This window comes from Haliotis cracherodii, unplaced genomic scaffold (genome assembly GCF_022045235.1).
Source record: "Haliotis cracherodii isolate W230 unplaced genomic scaffold, xgHalCrac1.p SCAF_7, whole genome shotgun sequence".
NCBI classification, from domain to species: domain Eukaryota; kingdom Metazoa; phylum Mollusca; class Gastropoda; order Lepetellida; family Haliotidae; genus Haliotis; species Haliotis cracherodii.
Genome location: NW_027266330.1, coordinates 33,585,956 through 33,606,952, shown reverse-complemented (window position 1 = coordinate 33,606,952; position 20,997 = coordinate 33,585,956). Strand labels below are relative to the sequence as shown.

Below are 20,997 nucleotides of genomic sequence, written 5' to 3'. Positions count from 1 at the left end.
CACTTCGGTGAAACCAACGAGCACGGGTATGGTGCTGACTAACCTAGAAAAACAATCGGCGCGACCCGGAATTCGAACCCACAATCATAGGTTTCTGGCGTGACCAAGGGACGCAACTCTGCAAAGCGAATTGCGGCGCCTTAGACGACTTGGCCACCCGTGCCCCCACCCCTGCAATGTAGTCAAGTAGAATCCCATACCTGCTATTAAACTCACCACATAGGTATGTAAGTTCGACACAGTGATATCTGTGGTGGAAGATCGGCAAGGTTGGTGTAGGATTTGTTTGTTTATTTGTTGTTTTACGCCGCACTCAGCAATATTCCAGCTATATAACGGAGGTCTGTAAATAAGCGAGTCTGTACTAGACAATCCAGTGATTGACGTCAAGAGCATCGATCCACGCAATTGGGATACAATGACATGCATCAACTGAGTCAGTGAGCCTGACCACCCGATCCCGTTAGTCGCCTCCCTTTAGTCGAAAAGCATAGTCGCTTTTTAAGACAAGCATGGGTTGCTGAAGACCTATTCTACCCGGGATCTTCGCGGGTCATACATTATATGAAGAACTACGGCAAATTAACATCTGTCGATATTATATATGTATATCTCATCAACAGTCAGAGTATGGATACGATGTAGTGCAAATGCATCTAGAACATAAAAAAACATAAAATGCAACCTGACGGGTACCCTTTTACTGAACCAACGTTCACTGCAGTCACTTCCCACGGTTAACAGTAAAAGTGATTGTGTCCTACTGTGAAAAATAACTGACAGTCTACACAAGTAGGGGTCATTGTGTACACAAAATGTGTGGCAGGCATCCCTTTTAGTGGACTATAAAGTCTCGTGTCTGAAAACGATTGACAGTAGAACTGAAGAGAGAAATGTACTGACAGGTCCGTCTCACAGCAATGCTTACGTGGCGCTTGTCGACGTCCCGGTACAATACACTGGTATCGAACACAAGTCCAACTCACGAAATACTGTGGCACATGTCACAACAATAGCCAGAGGCTGTAGTGAAGGGAGAGTTACATAGAAAAAATAGAGAGAATGACACTGTGTCATTTACTTTATTTAAAAAGGGAACATGTATCAACAGACAACGTTGCAACAAAGTCGAACCTGGCTGGGTGAGTTGAAATGGGGTTTAACGTCGGGTCCAAGATTATTGCACTTATATAGCGACGTGCATGCGTGCGTGCGTGCGCACGAGCGTGCGTGCGTGCGTGCGTGTACTGATCCTGACTGATGCCGATTTATAGTTCTTGCGCACTGAGATACCATGCCGCAGTTTAACGTGAATACCCCACTCAGACACAGTATACTGACTCCAAGCGGACCAATCCTTTTTTTAGTCCCTTAATGCCGAGCGCCAGGCAGGGTAACAACAAGTACCATCTTTGAACGTCTATTGGTATGACGCGGCCGGGGATCGAACCCTGGACCTTCCGCTCTCCGGGCGGACGCTCAACCTCTAGACCACGGAGGCGGTCGAACTTGGCTGGGATACATTTAGGGTGTTGGAGTGAGTGGTATCGATTTACGCCACTTTTAGCATCATACCGCAATAATAGCACGACGGGTGACACCAAAAAGGGGGCTCCACGCAGTGTACCCCTTGTGAGGAATCTACCCTGGGTCTTCGGCGTGACACGTGAATACTTTAAACACAAGGCCACCCCAAAAGATCAATGCTTTTCAGTGATCCTATCATAAAATGTTAACAACTATTTTGCTTTTTTCATTCGATGGAAACTCCAACGACATATTTTCGAGACTACTTACTCCCCGCCGTTTGATTTTACGTAATGCATACAACACAGATACAACAAGAACAAATTTGTACTTACAGTACACTACCATGCCCATCACAATGAGGAAGAACTGATCCAGATTAATTTTAAGGTCATCCAAACCCTTTTGAAGACTCGTATACTGCTCCCATGTTACGTTTACGACCGCCATGTTGTTGATACGTCTGTTGTCACCAGGTCTTCGCTACTGCGCAAAACTTTACGAAATGAAAACCAATAGCCCTTTAACTGATGATTATTGCAAGCGCTTAAACTGCAGGCGATTGGCTGTGTATCTCAGGTAGGCCAGGTGGCCACGCTCTGGTGAACGCTGTGCCATGCGTGAAGCACGTGGTGTATCAATGCCTTTACGAAGCATGTGTTTCAAGCTATTGTGGGCGGTGGGTTGATCGTAAACATTGATACTGAAAAAGATCACAAGGGAGAACCAGTTTCAAGACACTGAGGTGTAGGGCGTTACAATCTCATTCAAATCAGATCTTAGTTTTCACTACCGCTAAACAAAGATCTGAGGACATTCCATTACGGGTCATGTCAGAACGACCTTTCGCGAATTTTGACCGAACAATGAAATGACTGACACGAAATCGACATTATCCAATCAGAAGGCAGTTTTCTCGAGCTTTACGACACAAGTTTCAAACTGGCGCCTACGCTTCGAAACATATTTTGACATATTCTCGATTAAAAATAATTAAAACTGATAAGAACATTTTGGAATGGCTAATAGATGGCCTAAATTGAATGGATATAATCAGAAAACCCATAACTGTTGTTCGGAATAAATATTTCGTGGTTGCTTGATTAGAAAACACATTCTGACATCACTTTCATGATCTGGTAAACGACGCTCTGATTGGATGAAAGGTCGTTCTGACGTGACCCTTAATGGGATGTCCTCAGATCTTCGTTTAGCGAGAGCGAGAACTAAGGCCAAATTTTAATGAGAATGAGGGCGTTATGATGTCAGAACCGGCGCTTACTCTCCCGTTTACAGTGCAGTGGTGAACATTTATTAGACGATCTGTAACCGGACGCCTGTGTGAGTTAATGGTATTAAAGAACACTTTTCTGAACAGTAGGTTATCTACCCCTACAATGAGTGAGTGAGTGAGTGAGTTGGGGTTTCACGCCGCTTTTTTACAGTAATCCAGTCATATCACGGCGTGTCAGCTTAATAGGGGGTGGGGGGTGGGGGGGTGGGGGTGGGGGGGGGTGGGGGGAAGCCCCAAGTAATGCAGGTCTTAGACGTTTACCACTTCGGTGAAACCCACGAGCACGGGTATGGTGCTGACTAACCTAGAAAAACAATCGGCGCGACCCGAGATTCGAACCCACAATCATAGGTTTCTGGCGTGCCCAAGGGACGCAACTCTGCAAAGCGAATTGCGGCGCCTTTGACGACTTGGCCACCCGTGCCCCCACCCCTACAATGTAGTCAAGTAGAATCCCATACCTGCTATTAAACTAACCACATGGGTATGTAGGTTCGACACAGTGATATCTGTGGTGGAAGATCGGCAAGGTTGGTGTAGGATTTGTTTTTTTATTTGTTGTTTTACGCCGCACTCAGCAATATTCCAGCTATATAACGGCGGTCTGTAAATAAACGAGTCTGTACTAGACAATCCAGTGATTGACGTCATGATCGTGAGCATCGATCCACGCAATTGGGATACAATGACATGCATCAACTGAGTCAGTGAGTCTGACCACCCGATCCCGTTAGTCGACAAGCATAGTCGCCTTTTACAGCGAGCCTATGATAGGAAGATTTTTTTTTTCATGAAACTGCAGGATGACTGTCACGTACACACATACTGTATCAGTGGCATGGGCAAATGCATCTTATGGACTTGGTCAACTGTTGTGTAAATAGAGACTGCGGTGGAGACATTAATACACCTGTATCTTCAGAGGAAGTGCGTCACGTGTTACGTTTAGCAAAGACGGGCAAGTCACCAGTTTGTCAGATAATGAAAAATGATAATACGTTTCAATTTCATTCAAAAACGTTTTAGTAAATGTGTTCTGGAGTCCGTTGTGCTGACAATGTGGGTCCAATGTGTATATAACAGTGATACCCTTATCCAGTGCTGATGAGACCCTGTGGCGTATGGAAGCATCACACTTGTATACTCCAGTTACAAGTTATACTACGGCAACCTTGACAACACACTCAGTACATATGTTGCAATTTAATGACAGAATGTAATAATTCTTTTGGAATTGTTCTATATATCTATATATATATATCGATATGTCATCAAGCTGACGTGCCGCATTCCCAGTACTAGTGCTGTTCAAAACAGTTACACCATCTCTTTCCAAGTCGCCTCTGTAGTGTAGTGAATAGAACCCCTGTCGGGAGACCATGGCAGGGTCATACCAAACTAAAGTCAAATGACTGTGCCTATATTGACCTTGGCTGGCGCTCGGTATGAATGGGAGAAAAGAAGGTCTGGTCGGCCCGAAGTCAGTATGCTGCATGGTATCTCAGTGGGCTAACGCTATAAAACCGGCATACGTCCGGAGTAGTACAACACAAATCACAGTTTGAATTTAAATTTAACGGTTTTACAATTGATTATATTGAACTTCATAGATACCTTGGTCTATGCATAGGGTTACATGAGAACCTAGACATGAAGAAGACTGTTAGAGAATTGTATAAATCTGCGATTCGCTTTCTATCATCTTCAACTGCAAAATTTAAGGTTGATTGAGGTATGCCATAACTTGTGTTTAAGAAACTATATGAAACCCTTGTTGAACCAGTTATGTATTATGGATCGGGGATTTGGGGTATAAATACCAATAAAGTATGTATTTCCTTGGCATCACAAAGCGCTCTTCCAATGTAGTTTCGAACGGAGATATGAGATTTTTATCATCCAAAACTGGCTCCCAAAGGAGATATCGCTTGGATGAGCTCAAGCGATATCAACATTGTAGATATCGCTGCAATGAAATTGCATCACAGTACTGTGCAGACCATTGTGATGTCATTGTCACCACGACGTCACATTCAAATGACATCACTAATGGCTCTGCTACTGAAGCTGTTAGCAGTACTTTTTACACCTTAGACTAGGGCTGCAACGATACAGGAAGGTCACGATGCGACACGCATCTCGATATTCTGGTCACGAAACGATACGTATCTCGATACGCAATGATAAAAAAAAAACAAGACTTAAATTATGTCAAGATTGCACCTTTCAAGATTTTGGAATAGTCAAAAAAGTTTTATAATAACAAGACTACTGAAGTTGTTCAGCTTCAAAGTGGACTTTTCTCTAACTTTCCTTAAAAACAATTCAAAGTTCAAACACCAGAAAATAATGAATGTGCTCCACCAGTGATACAACGTCAAAGAATTTTGATGCAATGGTCGAAGAAATTGTATCTGAAATTATTGTTTTATCAGGAATAATATATTCCAATAGCGTGTTACCTTAGTTGCAGATTTTATTATATATATATTTAAAATTATAAGAACCACAAGTGTAGCATTTTGGTACTGGTGATTGCTGTTGCAGGATATATTTACGCATGGAACAATTTGACCAGTCACCCTATGGACTTCCCGTGCTACATGTATTAGCCAAATTGCCACAAATATGACTTTTAACGAGTCAAAGTATGGCATTTTTAATATATGTATCCATTCTATAGCAACTGAAGTTCGTTTCAATGCGTCAAAAGCGATAATCTGACCGTGGTTGCTGCATCTTAGTCTGTCTTACAGACCCTGATACATTTATATCAACTACAGCCTATGCAAGTCTATAATGTTTGGCAAGTCTAGATTACTGCAGTATCAGGAAATCTGAAAATGAAGAGAATCACTGGGCTCCCTTTTTATTAGATTTTTATTAAGATAACTGAACAACTGGTTTTTTTTCTGTACGATATGTTCATTTCAGAGACTATATGTTAGTCTATCTGTATCTCTTCACACACGATTTCACATAACATAAGTCCAGATATACAATGAACACGTTTTAATATCAAGATTGTATGATAATGGTATTGAATTGCATGCTTCAGTTCGGATTTGCTGACAGGTATTTCCATTGTTATGTGCTTGCAGGGATCAGCTGATAATGTTTTTTGAGATGGGGAAAAACATCTGTCGGTGTAAAACCTGAGCTTATTAAAAATGTAAGTACGTTTTTGGGAGCCATGCGTTACCGCGCGCTTTAACCAAGTTAGCGATTTATCGAAAGGCACAATAGCGAGGAAACGTTGTACTTGAGATTTGCGTTCCGTATCGTGGCGTATCGATAAATGGGCCTACGTTTATCGTATATCGTATCGTGGGTCAAGTAATTGATACTGTCTACAAGCTGAAAAAGTTGGACGAATGATGTTGGATGATAAATAAAATCTCACCCTCGTGTCTTTTGATATCAAATATATCAACACTCGTTGATATATTATATATATCATCAGTAGTTAAATAGCATATACACTATTTTAGACTCTATATAAAGCTCAGTGATGAAACTGATACCCCTATACGGTGTGAGCAAGAAACTATTTAGTATAAAAATTCGTGGAGAAATAGTATTGTAAATATTGCCTGTAATAATAACCTTAATGACATTTTAACATCGCCCCACACAAAAAAATAGATAACTGTGGGGTTGACCGAAATAATGTAAATAACAGTAGGCAAAATTTATAAACGTAAACAATTTACAATGTAATTCATGAAGATTATATTAACTATTTTACAGTATATTACCATGTATAATACTGTTTTGTACAGAATACGATCAGTATCAGTTTTATGTATACAGTAAACTACGGTTATAACGAACCGTAGGGACCTCTAATTTTAGTTCGTTATAACCGTAGTTCGTTATAAGCATATATACAGCATAACAACAGCAAATAATCGGGACAAAAAAGTAAGTTCGTTATATCTGTCAGTTCGTTATAAGCGTGTTCGTCATAAACGTAGTTTACTGTAAATGTATTAATGGTTTTATTCTGTCCCATAATCATTATATCTGGGCGTTAGTTGTAAATTAAATGAGTTTCCATTTTCTGTATACATGTATACACAGTTTAAGTAGTCACATGGGCATTATTTAAGCCATATAGTGACGAAAAGCTTATGTAACGAGTGACACATAAATATACTAGCTCTTTCAGTACAGTCAGCCACACACTCGTCGCTTTGTAAATACAATAATCTCATTCAACCCACTCGGCTCACAGCACATTCAGAGAAAGTCAGTGGGGCGGCATGACCTTAACAATTACCCTTAAACTAATTGCTTGAAATACTGGAGTCAGCCAAGAACACAGTTATGTCGGTGATGTTGGGCAGTTTGGCTGGCAGATTGTGTGTATGAGTTTCATCACAATTGCATTTAAAAATTGTAGACAAAATATGTATGAGCCACTCCATACGGATTTAAAGGAGTTGCGTCCATAATGTAATATGATCATGAAACTATTAAAGTTTAGATTGAGAACTGTTTTAATACACAGAGAAGTCCAAAAACATGTGAACCCTCACGTGACTAATTATCGTATCACATCAAATTTGAAAACATCACACAATGTCTCATGTTGGAGGTCACTACAGCAATAATTTCAATATAGAGATATGAATATGATAAATGTAGATACTTTGTACATATTGTACAATCCTCTCGTGAAGTAAAATATCACATTTAGCAGACTTCGTAACTTGAAATAGGGGCGGTAGGCTAGTGGTTCAAGCCTTTCGCTCGTCACGCCGAAGACCCGGGTATGGGCACAATGTGTGAAGCCCATTTCTGGTGTCCCCCGCCGTGATATTGTTGGAATATTGATAAACTTACTACACAGACATTTCCACCCCTATTAAGAGTGTTTATCTGTAAACAGCGCGCTAACTGTTCGACTGTGAGTTTCACTGTATGTCAATTCGGTCATTATTGTGACTCAGAGCGGAATAAAAATACTGTAAAACTATTTGTATGTGAAATTCTAAGTGAAGTCTATACGTGGATTACTTCAGAAAACAATTCCCACCAAAATAAAACAGTTGTAACAGACTGTCAAGATGACATTAATGTATTAATATATTCTGATATTCATGCAATGGTATATAGATGTATTAGTAGGGATTTAGGAGATAGAGCATTAGCGCAATATTTGTGTATTTGTTAGTAGGGTTGAGTAACCGTAAGTATTTGTAATTGGAAAGTGTATGTTAGAGGGACAGTGTGTGTGCGTGTGTGAAGTATGTGAAGAGTGTGAAGTATGTGAAGTATGTGAAGTGTGTGAAGTGTGTGAAGTGTGTGAAGAGTGTGAAGTGTGTGAAGTATGTGAAGTATGTGAAGTGTGTGAAGTGTGTGAAGTGTGTGAAGTATGTGAAGAGTTGAAGTATGTGAAGTATGTGAAGTATGTGAAGTGTGTGAAGAGTGTGAAGTGTGTGAAGAGTGTGAAGTGTGTGAAGTGTGTGAAGAGTGTGAAGAGTGTGAAGAGTGTGAAGTGTGTGAAGAGTGTGAAGTGTGTGAAGAGTGTGAAGAGTGTGAAGTGTGTGAAGTGTGTGAAGAGTGTGAAGTGTGTGAAGTGTGTAAAGTGTGTGAAGTGTGTGAAGAGTGTGAAGTGTGTGAAGAGTGTGAAGAGTGTGAAGTGTGTGAAGTATGTGAAGTGTGTGAAGTGTGTGAAGTGTGTGTGTGTGTGAAGAGTGTGAAGAGTGTGAAGTGTGTGAAGTGTGTGAAGAGTGTGAAGAGTGTGAAGTGTGTGAAGAGTGTGAAGAGTGTGAAGAGTGTGAAGAGTGTGAAGTGTGTGAAGAGTGTGAAGTGTGTGAAGAGTGTGAAGTGTGTGAAGAGTGTGAAGTGTGTGAAGGGTGTGAAGAGTGTGAAGTATGTGAAGTATGTGAAGTGTGTGAAGAGTGTGAAGTGTGTGAAGTGTGTGAAGAGTGTGAAGAGTGTGAAGAGTGTGAAGAGTGTGAAGTGTGTGAAGGGTGTGAAGGGTGATAGTAAGCGGAAGGTAGATGAATGGGTGTGAGTGCGTTGGTTACGTCATTATCAACATAATTCTTAACTTTATTTAATAAATATATTCTTAATCCATATTTGGGTTGTGTTCTTACTCCGTGTTGTGACACAGACGTTTGTTCCAGTCTGTTGTGTCCAGATATATGGTCAGATTCCGTGATTCTGTGGCATTTGAGTGATTAACTAAATACGTTCTTTGGCTTAAAACGATTTGAAATGACCTTCTGATTCCGTGTTGGCTGATAATAGAATGGACGGCGTGTTGCATTTTCGGCTAAACGATGTCACATATTTAGTATTTTTGTATGCACATGTACTTGTGTTTTTGTTCGTTAATACATAAATAGGCAATACGTGAAATTGTTGTTCAGGTATTTGTTTATAAGAAAAATTCTTCCCTATGCTTTTTTACGCTTATGGAGTTATAAACGTGAAACCTTTTAATACAATTTGCATAAATCTTATGTTTATTACCTATATGAGATGACAGTACGTGCAGCCTCTTTAAGGATGTTAGTATCTCCGGAAGTGACGTCATGGTAGAACAATGTTTCATCGTGAAATAAACCACGCTTCCTTCTTCATTCAATTTGTAATGTGCGATTTATATACCTCTATACACACATACAAATATATATTTTAAATATTTGTATAAGTTCATGTTTCAACTATAGCTACGTGAATTCTACACTTCTCTTGTACAATATAGAATACGATAAAAACGACAACTAAGTCAAGGGAAGACATTGTGACATTCGTACAGACAACAGATAACACATGAACAGGTAACTGCTATGTCCGCTAGGGTCACTGTCACAGTTACAACGTCACACTGGGGACTGTCTCGTGTACTGGCGGGGAATGGCGGGATGTGCAGTTGTAACTACACATATGGGGATTCTAAATGATAAGTGCATATAATTATAAAGATTGATGAATGAATAAACACCAAACATAATATTATATTTCTACATTTGTAATCAATATTGTTTTGTCGATCTACACAGACGTGTTGGAAAACAGACACCTGCAATATATCCATGTTTATATCTGTGGTGATATGTCGTTCAAACTCCTTTTAATAGTCTTGTTATTTCCATAAAAAATTAAGACAATGTTATTGTATTTTCTATCATAATACAGGTTATTACTGTGTTGTATCAACGCAGATAAATAAATTTCTTTACGTGCAATTTAAAAGAATGTGAGAGATCTAGTTTGTGTAATGAAGGCGTCAAAAAAAATATTTGACGGGAGCCTTCACCTTAAAGTTCGACCCGTGAATATCCGGGGGTAGAATAGGTCTGCAGCAACCCATGCTTGCCGTAAAGGCAACTATGCGTGTCGTAAGAGGCGACTAACGGGATCGGGTGGTCAGGCTGGCTGACTTGGTTTAAGCATGTCATCGATCCCGATATCGTGGATCGATGCTCATGATGTCAATCACTGGATTGTCTGGTACAAACTCGATTATTTACAGACCCCCGTCATATAGCTGGAATATTGCTGAGTGCGGCGTAAAACAGCAAACAAACAAAACCTTAACGTTCAGATAACGTGAAAATAGCAGCACATTAAAGATTAGCACGTACTGATCAATTAATAAAAAAAAAATCATGTTATTTGTTATTCTAATATAAATCTAGTTTTATTATATCTAATTTTTTCAATTTATGTTGATTTCTGACTGACAGATAATAATCGATTATACAGTGGATTAGTTTTATATTCTTTCACAAAATATACACTGCTTCGTTCTGAGGCGGAATGGAAGTACACATGTAGCGACATTAAACCTGGCCATACAATCAAATAACACTCATGAGCGAGATTTCCGTTCAAAAATAGCAGAGATGGAGATGTTGACGTCACTTCCTGAACGGAACTACTTAGTTCAGTGTATTTACAATTAACAGTATGAAGAGACAAAACTCTGAATAATCGAGGGTGAAGAATTGGTAGAATACTGGATTAACACATACTGGATTATTAACTCATATTGCTGGATTTCATGACATAATCATGTGGACATGATTGTGTGGAGAGCTTTAACTCATATTGCTGGGTTTCATGACATAATCATGTGGACATGATTGTGTGGAGAGCTTTAACTCATATTGCTGGGTTTCATGACATAATCATGTAGACATGATTGTGTGGAGAGCTTTAACTCATATTGCTGGGTTTCATGACATAATCATGTAGACATGATTGTGTGGAGAGCTTTAACTTGATTGCTGGGTTTCATGACATAATGATGTAGACATGATTGTGTGGAGAGCTTTAACTCATATTGCTGGGTTTCATGACATAATGATGTAGACATGATTGTGTGGAGAGCGTTAACTCATATTGCTGGGTTTCATGACATAATCATGTAGACATGATTGTGTGGAGAGCTTTGACTTAATTGCTGGGTTTCATGACATAATCATGTGGACATGATTGTGTGGAGAGCTTTAACTCATAAATCCGAAACTAACCTCATTGAAAATGGATGTAGCGTAAAGTGCACGAATCATGAAAAATAGTAGTATATTTTACTTTCATCATTATGTAGCCAGTATGATGTACAGGTGCAGTACGATGGGCGAGAAAAGGTGCGAAAATGTAAACTTTTCCTGTTGCGCTTAATTATAAGGTCTGCATTTGTAGCAACCCAAACGAGTCTTACGGTGGCTGATTAGGGCCATTCCATATCGCCTTAAGATAGCAAAGCGATATCGCGACAACGAGATAGTACGATACGATATTGCAATATCGCGACACGGAATAGCGATATTATGGTGGTTGATTAGGGTCATCGCTATATCGCCCTGAGATATCCACGCGATATCTCCCCAAAGTGATAGTGCGACACGACGTTGCAATATCGCGACACGATATAGCGATATTGCGATACAGCAACAAACGAAATAGCGATAACATGCAACGACATAGCAATAGTATGGTGCCTGACAAGGGCCATCGCTATCTCGTCCTTAGATATCCAAGCGATATGAGGACAAAGCGATGGCACGAAACGATATTGCGATATCGCGACATGATATAGCGATATATCGATACAACCAAAAACCAAATAGCGATAAAACGCAACGACATGGCGTTAATACGACACGGCACGGCGATACCATGACACGACATTGCAATAGTTTAACTCAGTACGGCGACATAGCGTTATGGTGACATGGCAGTCTTGTTCAGAAATAACGGAAAGCTGATACGAAGGATCATGCTGAACATCTCTCATAATAAGAGCGCGGAAAGTAAGACAGACAAACGCACTCGTAAACCCATATACTGTATTAGCAAGCACGAAGGCAGCCTATATCTAACCGTAGCTCAATTGCAACTCCATAACACATTATTCCATCCTTGCCGCATTTCGCTGCCTCCGTCATCTCTGTTGGCTCTCCCATCAGTTCAGTACAGCGTAAATCACTGTACTCAACGCTGTACTCAAAGCTGTACTCAATGCAGTAAATATGGACAAAACAGGTTGCTGTTTATAAAAACGGTTGTAACTTATGAAAATAAGAATATAATGGCATTATAAAAGAAAACCCCGAGAAGTTGTTTCATTTTATAAATATGCAGGCGTATATTTGACAAGTACATAAACTTGGTCAAGTCTAATACACGTAAAATTGTTTTGCCAAAACAAATTCAGTGGACCTATTAAAAAGTCTAGAATTTTATTACAATATTACGTTTGATGTTTACTTTTTAATAATTAATACAAAAATTATACCGATTCTATGGTATGGAGTCCCTTAAGCACGCCAGAAACCTATGATTGTGAGTTCGAATCCCGGTTCGCCCTGATTATGTTTCTAGTGTTATCAGCACAATACCCGTGCTCGTGGGTTTCACCGAAGTGGTAAACGTCTAAGACCTGCACTTCTTTCCTCCCACATAAAGCGGTACAACTGGAATACTGTTAAAAGCGGCGTTAAACCCAACTCACTCACCCACTCTAATTTACTATGCAAACAGATGCAGGAGATATTTTGTTTTGAGGTGAAACTAAAGAAAAATACACCAATGTGTGCCAATAAAAGTAAGAGATTTATTTCCCAAGGTCATTTCCAAAGAATTCAAGCTCCAATCACAACACTGCACGTGCACACGTGGTATGTCAGATTTACTATTGTCACTCAGACTCATACGCAGACGCATATTGTTTTCTTGGGACCAAACGCTGAAAGAAACTTGATTAAACACATTTAATCATGAAGAAAGCTACAGCATTGATCTTTCGACATATACATTCGTTAGGCATGATACAGGTTGGCACACGTCAGAATATAGTTGACCAAACGAGGCACATATCTTTACACTGTCATCATGCTTCCAGGAATTCGCGCATATCGTGTTTGTTTGTTTGTTGTTTAACAACAAAACACAAAATATTATTAGCAGTGTGGCAATTAGACATTTGAGTGCAAGTCTCGTTAATACAAATATCGTATTCAAAACTTCGAATCCAGCGCATGGGTATGTCTTATTTGCACTTTAGTCCTGTCTATCAATTTCAAAGGCTGAGACGAAAAATAACAGGTGGATATAGAGGCTGCAAATATGGTCAGGTTGGAGCTGACAAATTTGTGTTTGTTGTCTGCGCAAAAACATGGCACATCACATGGCAGACATAGGACAATAAGTAATAGACTCTCGAAGTATATTTGTTATACGCTTTAACCATCCGGATGTTAAACTTGTTCCAAAAGAATAAATCCAAAAGATTAAAAATGTCTTGTTAACCTCTTAGAATCTCTCTTTTAAAAAATCGTTGGGGAAACTGGTTTCTGTTCAAGTTCGAAAACGCAGAGACTCGCTGCCGATCGGAACATCGCCACAGGATGTATCCAAAGATGGAATCGCAGTCTTCTGTTCCACGCCACTCCAACGTCCACCACAGCACCTTAGCCGCCTTTGGGACTGATACACACAGTTCATTTCCACTGCAGACCGCCCGAGAACCAGCCGACCAAGTGTAACCACAGGTTCGCTACATTCGACTGTTCCACCTACGTCATCGCAATGCCACTGCAACGGGGACTGTCGGACGCATTCCTGGTTTGAGGAGGATATCGGACCAGACTGTAAGGAACCATCTTCACGAGGCTGGAATCCGATCCAGAAGACCAGTTATCGTCCCAGGTTTGCAACAGATCCATCGACAGCGATGGTTGCGTTGGTGGCATACCTCACAGCCTTCGAATTTGAGAAACTGGAGGCGAGTGTGGTTTAGGGATGAATCATGGTTTCTTCTTCACCAGCGAGATGGAAGACAACGTGTTTATCATCGTCGATATGAGTGTTTTGCTCCACATTATGCACGTAAATTCGACAATTTGCGGTAGTGTCATGGTGTGGGGGCCATATCCTAAACCACGAAATTTGACTTGGTTGTGGTACAGGGACATTTGACAAGATAACAGAGTCGCAGGTAGGTTTCCGACCTGGGTACTACACTACAGATCATACGTAAGCTTTCACCCTATTATAAACTAAGACTATTACAAACAGGGGCGAAATCACTTTATATTGCATATACAGACAACCTCGGAAACCTACACTACTTTGGAAACCTACACTACCTTCAAAACCTACACTACCTTAAACACCTACAATACCTTGAAAACGCCTTGACAACTCCATCTTGGAAACCTACACGGCCTTGGGAACATTTACTTGTTCCACCATGACAAAACTACCTCTCAGTACTTGGTTTCCTGCATATAAGTTGGCATTGTCTTGTCGAACTAAATAAGTTATTCACGCAATATCTGTTTTGCGTACCATTTTTTGAAATGTAAATTTTGAGTGTATCCTTTTTAGCTCTGTCGATCGGTGAAATAGTTTGTTTAAACTTGTCAAATATGTCAATACCCTTCTTTGGTAAAGAAATGAGGCAATTTATCTTTGTCCTTGAAACGTTTCCTGACCACAGTTACACCTGTTGGTGAGCGTGTGGCATTTAGCAGCCCAGTGCAGTCAATTCAAACCACCGCTGAGGCTCCTTCTTCTCCATGTTTGTCCCACGGCGACGCCATTTCACGCCTCAAGCGTCGGTTACAGGAGCACTCTATTTCATTGCTTGAGGTCGAAGAAGTCTGCTTACATCAAAGGCGGACACATGCCTTGTAACGTTTACGACAGAAAACAGTGAAAACACATCAAGTCACAAACACCATCCACACCGAACTTCGACAGGTTTACACGTGAAAGCTTTACCTCACAATGCACAGGTTGAATGTTTCGAGTAAAGTCACAAAACTGAATAAAACATAAAATTTAATGTAAATCCTGTGTTTCACTGCATACCTTTTTTGATAATCAAACACTGTACGGATAATAAAATGTGGCTGGTTTAACCCTATATTTGGTGGCGTGTTACGATATGTTTAAAAAAGTATTTTGTCTTGGAACGTGAGAGTGCTCACAATTAGTTACAACATCTCGCAAGCTAGCGCTCGTGGAGGTTTTTTTTTATTCACGGCGCCGCTTTTAACATATATATATACATATATATATATATATATATATATATATATATATATATATATATATATATATATATTTCGACTCTATTCCTTTTTTCATGGAAAGCATATATTTTCTGATTCGTAGAAGTCTTACATCCGTGTTTCACGTGCAACGGTCTATATCTCCATAGTGATATATTTGAATAGGTAGCGCCTATATGCGTACTCTTTACATTCAGGCCGCCTACTGTACAGCTGCCGCTGCTCCAAGAGGTAGGTTATTACACGTTGTATGTCACCTACTATGTATTTTACGGGGATTGTGATCGGGTTAGCGACATGGAACTTTTTGTTAGTCACAGGATAAGCTTTCGTTCACTGCTTCAAAACACGCAATTGTGAAATATGTTGGCTTATCTGTGTCGTTTTTGTATCTTCGAATCATCGCGTGACTTAAATGAAGACGTCAGGACTGAGATGTGAAGGAGTGATGTGAAGGCGCGATGTGAAGAAATGGTGTGAAGACGCGACGTGAAGGCACGGAGTGAACGCAGGACGTGGAGGCGCGATGTGAAGACATGGTGTGAAGACGCGACGTGAAGGCACGGAGTGAGGCCACAATATGAAGGAACAATGTGAGGCGCTTTGTGAAGGCACGGTGTGAAGACATGGTGTGAAGACGCGACGTGAAGGCACGGAGTGAGGCCACAATATGAAGGAACAATGTGAGGCGCTTTGTGAAGGCACGGTGTGAAGACATGGTGTGAAGACGCGATGTGAAGGCGCGATGTGAAGACATGGTGTTAGGACGCGATGGGAAGGCACGGTGTGGTTTGTTGGCTGGTTGTTTTACGCCGCGCTCAGCAATATACCTGCTATATGACGGCGGTCTGTCAATAATAGAGTCTAGACAATCCAGTGATTAATATCATGAGCATCGATCCTCACAATTGGGATGAAGGCACGGTGTGAAGGCGCGATGCGATAAAAACCTACTTGGCTCACGAATGTTACCTTATCCCAATTGCATAGATCGATGCTCATGATGCCAGTCACTGGATCGTCTGGTCCAGATTCGATTATTTACAGACCGCCGTCATCTAGATAATTCATTGAATATTGCGGTATTATACAACAAACAGACACACAAAAACGATACAGAACAACGAACCACAACAGGTAATTAAAGATATAGATATATCCTTTTGTACTTGATGATGAAATACTCTATTCCTTTGGGAATATCCAATCGAAATAATTAACACTAAATCTCAAGATCTCACTATGCATTTTAGACAGTAGGAAAATAATTATGTATAATTAATAGAATACTTTTCTTTTTCCCATGCTATACTTATGTAAGCTTATAACCTGATAAGTCGAACTGCCTTGCGTCACACATGAAAACATACGCTTTAGCCAGGCCCTCAACTGAAATATTCATGTAATTTGAGTAGAAAAGTATGGAATACTGTAAGGGACATTCTCGCGATCTCGCATTCTTGCGATCACGACCTTTGGAAGCGAGCTAAATATGCCAAAAACACGAGAATGCGAGATCACGAGAACGCGAAATTTGGACAAAATATCGCGTTCTCGCGATCTCGCATTCTCGTGATTTTGATACATAGCACTTTTTGTCAAAAGTCCACAACACGAGAATGCCACATTTGGACATGATGCAAAATCTCGCAATCTCGACTTGTCAAATTAGGCCACAAAAACACGAAATCGCGAGAACGCGAGATTGCGACATTTAATTTTCTCGCGATCTTGCGTTCTCATGTTCTCGTTTTTAGACGCTGTCCGTGCGCATGCGTTATATCATAAGGTCAAGGCGCATGCGCATGTTAGTAGTCCGGTGGTCATGCTTCTTTCATGCTCTTCATTCTCTTAGTAGCATTAGGAAACTTATGACTTGAGCTTGAAAATGCTATCATGTAATTTACAAACACAAAGTCCTATGTAGCCTAGAGTCCTTTCCCTTTGGTACAGTTTCCTATGTACTTTAAATTTGGCCCCCAACGTGCTCATTATAATTAGACAACATAAATTGTGTACATGAATGTCCAGTGATAGTGAAAACATTAACGTGTGAGGAAGCTGGAAACAATACTTCACTGTCAGTGAGAGAGTAAATATTGCTTAAAGCCACATCTGCAGTATTGCAGCTATTCGCGGCTGCACTTTCTATTACAGGAATAATCACAGACCAGTGAGGCAATATTATACACGGCTAGCATATTCTTCAAAACAAAATTCTCAAGACCAATTTGTAGCATTCGGCTAAAATGAGATTGTCCGATGTTTTTGCAGTCAAATGTCCCTGTACCACAACCAAGTCAGATGTCGTGGTGTAGGATATGGCCCCCACACCATGACACTACCGCAAATTGTCGAATTCACGTGCATAATGTGGGGCAAAACGCTCATTTCGACGATGATAAACACGTTGTCTTCCATCTCGCTGGTGAAGAAGAAAAGAATATATAATTGTTGATGTAGCTAAGGTACGTGCACGTGTAAAAACTGTATTTTGCTGTCAACCAAAGAAGATCTTCGACACCTTATAATTTTATAACTGTTTTGAAATGTCTCGCCTCATGAACACGTTCCTTATTTCAGTATTGTTTTCAATTCCACCCATGACTGTAAACAACATTTTATATATTTTACATGTATACGACGACTACATGGGCAAGTATAACGGTAAACAGTACACAAACGTGTGTTTGTTTAACATTTTTGTGTGTTGAAACACGAGTTATAGTAAAGGGAAAAAATAAACATTTAGTCTGTTCGGGTAACTAATTCTAGCTATTGATTCCTGAATAAGATATATACTACTCAAAATTTGATAAGGATCGTAGATATTTTTCTTAATAAAAAACAAAATAACTGCATAACTGGCACTATTGTGTTCAAGTGAAATCAAAAACGTCTCCAACACACGTGCACGTGCATTTCATGCCTTGGGAAATGCGTTTCACATCACAGTTCATGCTTTTGCTACCATTGCACGATTTCCAATCAGGCAACGGTGTCTGATTCATTCTGAAACTGTAAACTCAATTGAGTGTTTACACTACATTTATCTACGCAATGCCCCCTCAACGTGTAAGGCGTCGCCTGACGACAGAACAACTGGGCAGATGTATTGGAGTGCTTGATGCTGGCTATTCACAACGTGACGTTGCCAATGCACTAAACGTCAGCCAGAGCGTTGTAAGCAGGGCCTGGTCCCGACAGCAAAATTTTGGTACAGCAGCACACCGACATGGGGGTGGTCGTCAGAGGTCGACAACCCAACGCCAAGATCATTTTGTGGCTCTTCAGGCACGACGTCATCCCTTCTGGACAGCAACCATCCTACGTAACGACCTCCTGAACGCCTCGGGGGTGAATGTGTCCACTCAGACGATACGGAATCGTCTTCACAATGCAGGTCTCTACTCGAGAAGGGCATGTGTCCGAATCCCCCTGACTGTTCGACTCCGGCGGGAGCGATTGGAATGGGCTGAAGATCATGTCACTTGGACACGGAACGATTGGGTTCCAGTTTTGTTCACCGATGAGTCCAGGTATTGTTTGGACTTTACAGACAGGAGGCAGCGGGTGTGGCGACGACAACGTGAACGTTTCCATGATGCCAACATCAGTGAACATGACCGTTATGGTGGTGGTTCCATCATGGTCTGGGGTGGAATCAACAGAGATGGAAGGACAGATCTTCATGTCCTGGAGAGAGGAACAATGACGGGGGTGAGGTACCGGGATGAGATCCTCGATGTGTACGTCAGACCCTACGCTGGTGCTGTTGGCCCTGAGTTCATCCTGATGGATGATAACGCCCGTCCTCATCGCGCCAGGGTGGTTGAGCAGTACCTTGAGCAGGAGACAATTGTCCGCATGGATTGGCCAGCGCGCTCGCCAGACTTGAACCCGATTGAGCATGTCTGGAACATGCTGCAGGTTGCCCTTTCACGCCGTAGAGCACAACCCACGACTTTGGCAGAGCTCGGACATGCCCTCGTGGAAGAGTGGAACAACCTTCCCATTGGGAACATCCGGGTGCTTATTGACAGCATATCTCGACGTTGTCAGGCCGTCATTGAGGTCATACTCGATATTGACACTTTATCGACTAAGTGTAATGATGGACTATCCCTCATAACTGTGTAATTCTTTCTCTTGTTTGCTGTTAACATTTTTTAATGAAATGCCTTTTGGTGTTTGCAGATTTCAAACATTCCATATTGATACAAGTTCATGCCGTTCATGAATTTTCATTCATAACATGATTAAACACGTTTCTGAGTCAGAGTCATGTCTTTTGTTATGTTTGTGGTAACTTACACACATATCACCTAGTGATCCTTATCAAATTTTGAGTAGTATATAATGTACTTCAGGCATACACATATTATCTCGTGTCATGTGACACCAGATGTTGTTATCAACCAATACCCATGTCATAAACAACCATAGAAATGTGACACATCAATGCTAGAGAATTAACAAGTCCGATTTTCCAAAGAAATAAACTCCTTTGGGCGTAAACGTTGACAATGGCGGTAAAAATATATTAAAGGATCACTGAAAATCAGTAATGACGTAATTGTTTGCAAAAATATGTTGTTGCCTCAGATGAATAGATGAAGTTATGCCAAAACAGTAAGCTCTTAGAACTCTTGTTTGCCAGCTGGGACCATGTCAGTAGATCATGTACGAAATGTATTTACACTTGAACGCATTGACAGAGAGTATTGTTATCTTGAACGGTTTCTGCAAACGAAGTAGACATTTGGGCTTCCATTTATGCACACGAAGATGTTTCATTTATCAAAATATGCCTGTGTTTGTTTGAAGGGAACATGTTCTTCACCGACATTGCTACAGGCTTCAATGCAGGGTTTGAGTACACAAAGACTATTCAGAGACAATCAATTCAATCAATTAATCAGTGCTGCTACCAGTGCAAATAAAGAATGTTTATTATAACATGTTAATGTCATTGTGTGTATATACAACACATAAATAAAGTACAAATTTACTTTTCTACAGTTTTATATACATAAAGTACAAGATTACTTTTCTACTTTTCTTGGATCACTCCATTCTGATACTTAGGTAACATAGGGTAGACCAGTCAGTGCCTGCCGCCATGACCTATGTTGTTTTAAGGCGTGTGACAAATGGGACGCGAAACTAATGGGAGGATACCGACTACACTGGCCCAGGCTGACCCAAGCGGGATTCTCTCTACTGGTCAGTTCTCCATGCGATACTCACAGCGTTGTGTGTCTCCCAGAGCCAAGAGAATAAATATGAAAAGGACTCAAGTCAAGAATGATTTGGCAAGTCAAGAGTTTTGAAATCAAGATTACAGAAAGAAGTAAACATTCCTCCAAGTCTGGAGAGTGTTTAATGATCTGCCGCCCAAACTGATTTCTGTAGGTGAAATAGAAACGGACAATGTACGCCCATCACCTTTTTTTAGGTATTTACCCTATACACCATTCAATATTTCTTCATTAAACTTTATACAAATTAGACATGCACTGGACTGGCACCTTTGGCTATTAAGGGAGTTTTTAGGGACTTTTTTCATATTGCGTTTCCAGACATATGAGGGGAGGGACTATCGGTTCTGGAGCATACCTCATAAAC

At 40.6% G+C, this 20,997-nt stretch overlaps 2 protein-coding genes across 3 annotated transcripts in view; one reads left to right on the top strand and one right to left on the bottom strand.

The window, feature by feature from the left end:
* The window catches only part of LOC139447189 (putative ammonium transporter 1), a 57,328-nt gene that overhangs the window by 19,823 nt on the left and 16,508 nt on the right, over positions 1–20,997 (bottom strand). Inside the window, exon 1 of one of the 2 annotated variants that reach the window (XM_071228403.1) lies at positions 1,863–2,022. The exons of the other annotated variant lie outside the window; for it this stretch is intronic. Coding sequence (XP_071084504.1) covers positions 1,863–1,977 — 115 coding nt within the window. The 5' untranslated portion in view covers positions 1,978–2,022. Of the gene's footprint in view, positions 1–1,862; positions 2,023–20,997 lie in introns of those variants that run through there. 2 annotated transcript variants of the gene reach the window in all.
* The window catches only part of LOC139447188 (polypeptide N-acetylgalactosaminyltransferase 5-like), a 37,123-nt gene continuing 31,704 nt past the window's right edge, over positions 15,579–20,997 (top strand). The window contains exon 1 of the mRNA XM_071228401.1: positions 15,579–15,600. The gene's annotated coding sequence lies outside the window, so the exon portion shown is untranslated. The remainder of the gene's footprint in view (positions 15,601–20,997) is intronic.